This window comes from Pan troglodytes, chromosome 1 (assembly GCF_028858775.2).
Source record: "Pan troglodytes isolate AG18354 chromosome 1, NHGRI_mPanTro3-v2.0_pri, whole genome shotgun sequence".
NCBI lineage: Eukaryota > Metazoa > Chordata > Mammalia > Primates > Hominidae > Pan > Pan troglodytes.
In genome coordinates, this window is record NC_072398.2 from 109,778,729 (window position 1) to 109,784,970 (window position 6,242).

The window sequence follows — 6,242 nt, forward strand, 5'->3', positions numbered from 1 at the left end:
TTTCGAAAAGGCGCCTAAAAAATATACGCCGCTGGTTACACTAAGCGAATTCAGAGAAAAAGCCTTCTTTTCCCCAATTGCTGGAGAAAAGATCCGATCTCCACAAGCACTCCTTTGGAGAAAAAGAGGGGTTAGTTTCAAGCAGGAGGCGGAAACGTCTCTATATAGTAGCCCGGGCCAGAAGAGCCACGCGAGCGCTGGCCCGGAGGCTCGTGCTGCCCTCGTGCACATCCCTCCCATTGGCTGCCCGGTCCTTGTTTACCAGGAGCCCGACCAATCAGTGAGATCGCTGTGGCGCGTGGACACGGTGTGCTCCTGGCGGGGAAAATGGTTGTGGCGCTCTGGAGCGGCGCAGGGAGGGGGGAAGGAGAGGAAGGAGGGGAAGGAGGGGGCTGTTGAGCGTCTTCTCCCGGGTCCAGTGGAAGGAGGATCCCATTGACCCTAAAACCTAGCCAGGGCGACAGGCCATCGGAGGGCGGGTGTGGACGTTTCTGGTCTGAGAGCGGTGTTTTGAGGTAAAAGGAAAATGTGCTTATGAGGGAATTTCGTGCCTAGTCTTAACCAGTGCAGTTACTTTAGAGCCTGTCGTTATTCCTGGCTCATAAATAGCAAGTGTGTGAAAATCCCATAGCTCCAAGAATACTTTCAGGTTTGGGGCTGTGGAGCGCAGAATGCTTGGTGTTACTGTTCAGGAACAGCCCTTTGTCCTTCTCTTGCCCCGCATCCCTATTAAGTATAAAAAACACCACCGTCTCTGAGGGAAAGGAGAACTTTCAGGCCTCATTGTGTGTGTAGGACTGATGTCTTCTCCTTCCCATTCCAATCCCTTGGGCCTAGGGCTGGGGGCTGCGTGCCTGTGCTGTTCGTCACCCACCCCCAGCTTGTACCCTCTCTTCTGTTCTCTCTGTTCTGTGGAACGGAAATAGGAGGGGCCTGTTTACATCCTGTTGCTTATCCTGTCATCTCTTCAATTTCTACCTGCAAAGTTGGGGAACACTTTGTCTATGTTCCCCATTTACCTCATTACCTCTTTAGTGAGGTGTGTCCAGGCGCTCATTATCTCTCACTTCCTACCTGCTTCTGGAGGAAAAGGAAAAGGGGGAAAAAAAGGATGCTTCACTCTTTTCACGTTTTTCCAGTTATATTCACTCTTTCTTGTCTCCATCCCCTCTCCCAACTCACTAAATCAAATGTACATCCATAAATCTGGTTAAAAGTGAGAAAGTCCTCTTGTTTATATCCAAATTTTCAGTGGAGAGATGGCCACACACCTGTTTGAAGGAACAATTTTAAAAAATATTTTCAAAGGTTTTTCCCTAAACGGTTTAGAAAACAGGAAGAAGGAAAAGAGAAGAAAGATCGGTCAACAGAGCACTATAAATTCAAGCCAGAAGAGACCCTACCCTCTGTCTTCATTCTTTGTTGGTTTCGTTTGGCCAGCTGTCAGATGGATTTTCCCCTGCTGGCTGTGAGATGCTTTAGGAGCTGAGTACTGAGAACTTACTCTTAAATGTAATAGGAAAAACCTGTATGCAAAAGTGCAGGGATTCTTCCTCCTTTTATTTGATTCATAGACCCTTCCTATATCTGTGCTGGGGTATCAGAAGATTATTATTTAATTCCTTGTGCTGGAAAGAGGAAGATAATGTCCCAAGATTGAGATGGGTAGGTAATTAAGAAGCATTCAAGTATATTGAAACCCTACCCAATCAGCAAAAAAAAAAAAAAAAACCTATTCATTGCTGTTAAAGAGCCTTCTTCCTTCCTCAGACAGCCTAGCTGGATTGACACCCTAAGGCTAACGAGAGTTACAACTCAACCCCAATATTAAGCAAGCTCAAGAATAGGCATCATGAGTCTCTTGGAAAACACACACATGCATTAAACCCCAGGAACATGTTGATCCTTAGGGTGTGTTTGAGGCGGCACCCTGTTCTAGAAACTTAACCAGCTAGGCTTGAGGTGTTTTCAGTTGGTTAACAATATTGACTGAGTTACTGGGAGCAGAGGAGGTGGAACTCTGACTGAAGTAATTTTTTTTTTAAGGTGGAATCTTGCTCTGTTGCCTAGGCTGGAGTGCAGTGGCCTGACCCCAGCTCACTGCAACCTCTGCGTCCTGGGTTAGAGCGATTCTCCGCCTCAGCCTCCTGAGTACCTGGCATTACAGGCATGCATCACCACGCCCAGCTAATTTTTGTATTTTTAGTAGAGACGGGGTTTCACCATGTTGCCCAAGATGGTCTTGAACTCCTGACCTCAGGTGATCCACCCGCCTTGGCCTCCCAAAGTGCTGGGATTACAGGCGTGAGCCACCGTGCCTGGCCTGACTGAAGTAATTTTAAAAGTTCAAAATTGTGGCTTCTGGGAGAACGTTTAGTTTGATGGGTATGAAAGTGTAACTATCAAACATCAAAATGCTGACAAATATATGAATCAATATTGTTAACTACATAGTCAATATTGTTAAATATTGTTAAATCTTAACTACATACATTTTGAGGGAATAGGAAAGATGGTGGCTAGTGATGGATCAGGGTGGTGGTAATATGGGACATCTTAAGACATCCAACTCTCAACCAGGTTGGAATGCAGTGTCACTTGGCTCACTGAAACCTCCGCATCCCAGGCTCAAGTGATTCTCCCACCTCAGCCTCCCGAGTAGCTGGGACTACAGATGTGCTCCACCACACCTAGGTAATTTTTGTATTTTTGGTAGAGATGGGGTTTCACCATGTTGGCCAGGCTGGTCTCAAACTCCTGCTCAAGCAGTCCGCCTACCTCGGCCTCCCAAAGTGCTGGGATTATAGGCACCCTTTTCCCTTTCAATTTATTTGATATTTATTTGGGCACATCTCTGAAGTACTGAATTGCCGAGTTTTAAAAAATCCTATGACAATTCTCTCGTTCTAAGTTTCTCTTCTGGGCTCTGGTTTCCTTGTATCTTCCCATTTGCAGAGCTCACTACAGACTACGTTGCTCTGTGTTATGCCTGGGTTCCTTTAAATGCCAAAAAATTATTTAGCTTTGGCAGCAGCTGCTGCCTACCAGGCCTGTAGCCAAGGCATGTTGTGAAGTGGAGTCCTCCTGGACACAGTTGTTTACGACCTTTCACCTTGTAACCTGGTATTCTGATAAAAACCTGCCCCGATTCTCCTTTCCCAGTTCTTGGGTCTAAGAAGAAAGAAATTTTGTAAACTCTTGTCCTAAAATCAGGGTATAAAAACACTTGTGAGGTTTGGGAAAAGGGGTGGGCCAAGGAGGAACAGCAAAGTAGGGCACAGTCAAAGAGTTTTGCAAGTTGGATCATCTTTATCTGCCCCTTCTCTACCCTCTTCAGTCCCAGTGCCAACAGGAAACCAAGTGGTGATTGTTGTTTGTTTGCTTTACTGCAGGTGACAGAATAAAGCCAGCAGTTTCAGGGAGGGAAGTGCCCTCAGCACTTTGTTGCCAGTCAGAGACAAGACACTGATTGCATTTCTCTTTTCTTTAACCTCTGGCCTGACAAACATTTAGAACATGAAGACTCATAGTTCTTAATGCAGAACAAAGCCCCTTCTTGGTCCTTTTAATCACTCCTCTCACCTCTACTCTGTAAACTTCCCTTTTACCCTTACCCATTTTCCTTTCTCTCTCTCTTTTTTTTTCCACATAGGGTCTCACTCTCAACCAGGTTGGAATGCAGTGTCACTTGGCTCACTGAAACCTCCGCATCCCAGGCTCAAGTGATTCTCCCACCTCAGCCTCCCGAGTAGCTGGGACTACAGATGTGCTCCACCACGCCTAGGTAATTTTTGTATTTTTGGTAGAGATGGGGTTTCACCATGTTGGCCAGGCTGGTCTCAAACTCCTGCTCAAGCAGTCCGCCTACCTCGGCCTCCCAAAGTGCTGGGATTATAGGCACCCTTTTCCCTTTCAATTTTTTCCCTAAGGAATTTAGAGGCAAATTAAGAGTTTGAAGACTGCCCCAAGTCATAGATCAATAAGAATCAATTAACAATTGTAAGCCAGGTGTGGTGGCTCATGCCTGTAATCCCAGCACTTTGGGAGGCTGAAATGGGAAGATCACTTGAGGCCAGGAATTCAAGAAGATCACCCCGGGCATTGTAGTGAGACCCCATCTCTCTTTAAAAAAAAAAAAAAAAAAAAAAAAAAAAGGCTGGGTGCGGTGGCTCACGCCTGTAATCCCACCACTTTGGGAGGCTGAGGCAGGCAAATCACGAAGTCAGGAGATTGAGACCATCCTGGCTAACACGGTGAAACCCCGTCTCTACTAAAAATACAAAAAATTAGCCGGGTGTGGTGGCGGGCGCCTATAGTCCCAGCTACTCGGGAGGCTGAGGCAGGAGAATGGCGTGAACCTGGGAGGCGGAGCTTGCAGTGAGCCGAGATCTCGCCACTGCACTCCAGCCTGGGCGACAAAGTGAGACTCCATCTCAAAAAAAAAAAAAAAAGAAATTGTATAGCATGTTAGAGTTCCAAGTGACTTTTTAAGTAATTGCCATTTATTGAGCACCTATAATGAACCAAGTCTTTTATATAATTATGTCAGTGATATTTATAAGGTCATCTGTCATGTTGTTCTAGAAAGTATTTGAGGTTAGATTGTTTCATTTAATTCTCTCAATAACCTTGTGACTCGGTGTTGGTTCAGTCAGGCTCAGAAGTGAAGTAATTTGCCTGAGGTCACAGATTTTGTAAGTAGAGCAAGATCTTGAACCTGCCCATGTCTGTCTAAAAGTATGTACTATAAAAATGTGTTGTCTTGGCTCTCAGTGCTTTGATACACAGTATCTTGTTTGATTCTCACAATAGTCTAATAAAGGATTCAGGGCAAGACTCAGAGAATTTTAGAGTTAAATGGGACTGTAGCAGTCTTTTATTTTTTTTTAAACCAGTTCTTATTTTGGTTAAGTGACTTGACCTGGGACATAAGCTAGTATCTGGTGGAGCCACTCTCCAAACCCAGGATTCTCTTTATTATCTATTTGTTTATTTTGTTGTTGCCCAGACTGGAGTACAGTGGCACAAGCATAGCTCAGTAGCGGGAACTACTAGGAACACACACCATACCCAGCTAATTTTTTTTTTTTTTTTGAGAAATGGTCTCACTTCATCACCAGGCTGGAGTGCAGTGACATGACCATGTCTCACTGTAACCTCAACCTCCAGGGCTGAGGTGATCCTTCCACCTTGGCCTCTTGAGTCAGCTGGGACTACAGGCACATGCCGGGCTAATTTTCGTATATTTTGGTAGAGATGGAGTCTTGCCATGTTGCCTGGGCTGGTCTGGAACACCTGGGCTCAAGCTATCCACCCACCTTGGCCTCCCAAAGTGCTGGAATTATAGATATGAGCCACCATGTCCAATCTTGTTTGTTAATTTAGTTTTAACTTTTAAAAATATCTCATCTGGAAGCCCACATTTCGTGTTTACTGAGATCAATTTTTCTACCATGATAAGCAAAGGATAGAGATCTCAGTATTGTCCAATGTCATGGCAAGGTGGGGAGAGGGGCTGAATTAACTTGTTTGGAGGTATTGTAGGCTCATTTAAGATAGTTCTTTTTGGCTGGGCGTGGTGGCTCACGCCTGTAATCCCAGCATTTTGGGGGGTCGAGGCAGGCAGATCAACTGAGGTCAGGAGTTTGAGACCAGCCTGACCAACAAGGAGAAACCCCGTCTCTACTAATAATACAAAATTAGCCAGATGTGGTGGCGCATGCCTGTAATCCCAGTTACTCGGGAGGCTGAGGCAAGAGAATAGCTTGAACCTGGGAGGTGGAGGTTGCAGTGAGTCAAGATTGCACTCCAGCCTGGGCAACAAGAGCAAAACTCCGTCTCAAAAAACAAAAACAAAAAAGTTTTTTTTTCTTTTCTGAAGGCCCTTACAATAACTTCCTAAAGGTAGTTCTTTTTCTTTTCTTTCTTTTTTTTGTAATTAGCTTTATTTACTTATCTATTTACTTTTGAGACAAGGTCTTACTCTGTCACCCAGGCTGGAGTGCGGTGGCGTGATCTCGGCTCGCTGCAACCTCCGCCTCCCAGGTTCAAGTGATTCTCCTGTCTCAGCCTCCCTAGTAGCTGGGATTATAGGCACCCACCACCATGCCCAGCTAATTTTTTGTATTTTTAGTAGAGGTGGGGTTTCACCGTTTTGGCCAGGCTGGTCTTAAACTTCTGACCTCAGGTGATCCACCTGCCTTGGCCTCCCAAAATGCTGGGATTACAGGTTTGAGCCACCA

The 6,242-nt window shown here is 45.4% G+C and overlaps 1 protein-coding gene across 4 annotated transcripts in view; it reads left to right on the forward strand.

The window, feature by feature from the left end:
- Positions 1–5,653, forward strand: part of LOC747969 (myomegalin) — a 29,612-nt gene extending 23,959 nt beyond the window's left edge. Inside the window, exons 11-12 of one of the 4 annotated variants that reach the window (XM_054669857.2) lie at positions 2,581–2,694; positions 3,653–5,643. In XM_054669857.2, coding sequence (XP_054525832.1) covers positions 2,581–2,662 — 82 coding nt within the window. In that variant the 3' untranslated portion in view covers positions 2,663–2,694; positions 3,653–5,643. Of the gene's footprint in view, positions 1–2,580 lie in introns of all 4 variants that reach the window. The other 3 variants (XM_054669856.2, XM_054669867.2, XM_063815423.1) reach the window with 3 other exon arrangements.
- The last annotated feature ends 589 nt before the right edge of the window (positions 5,654–6,242 follow it).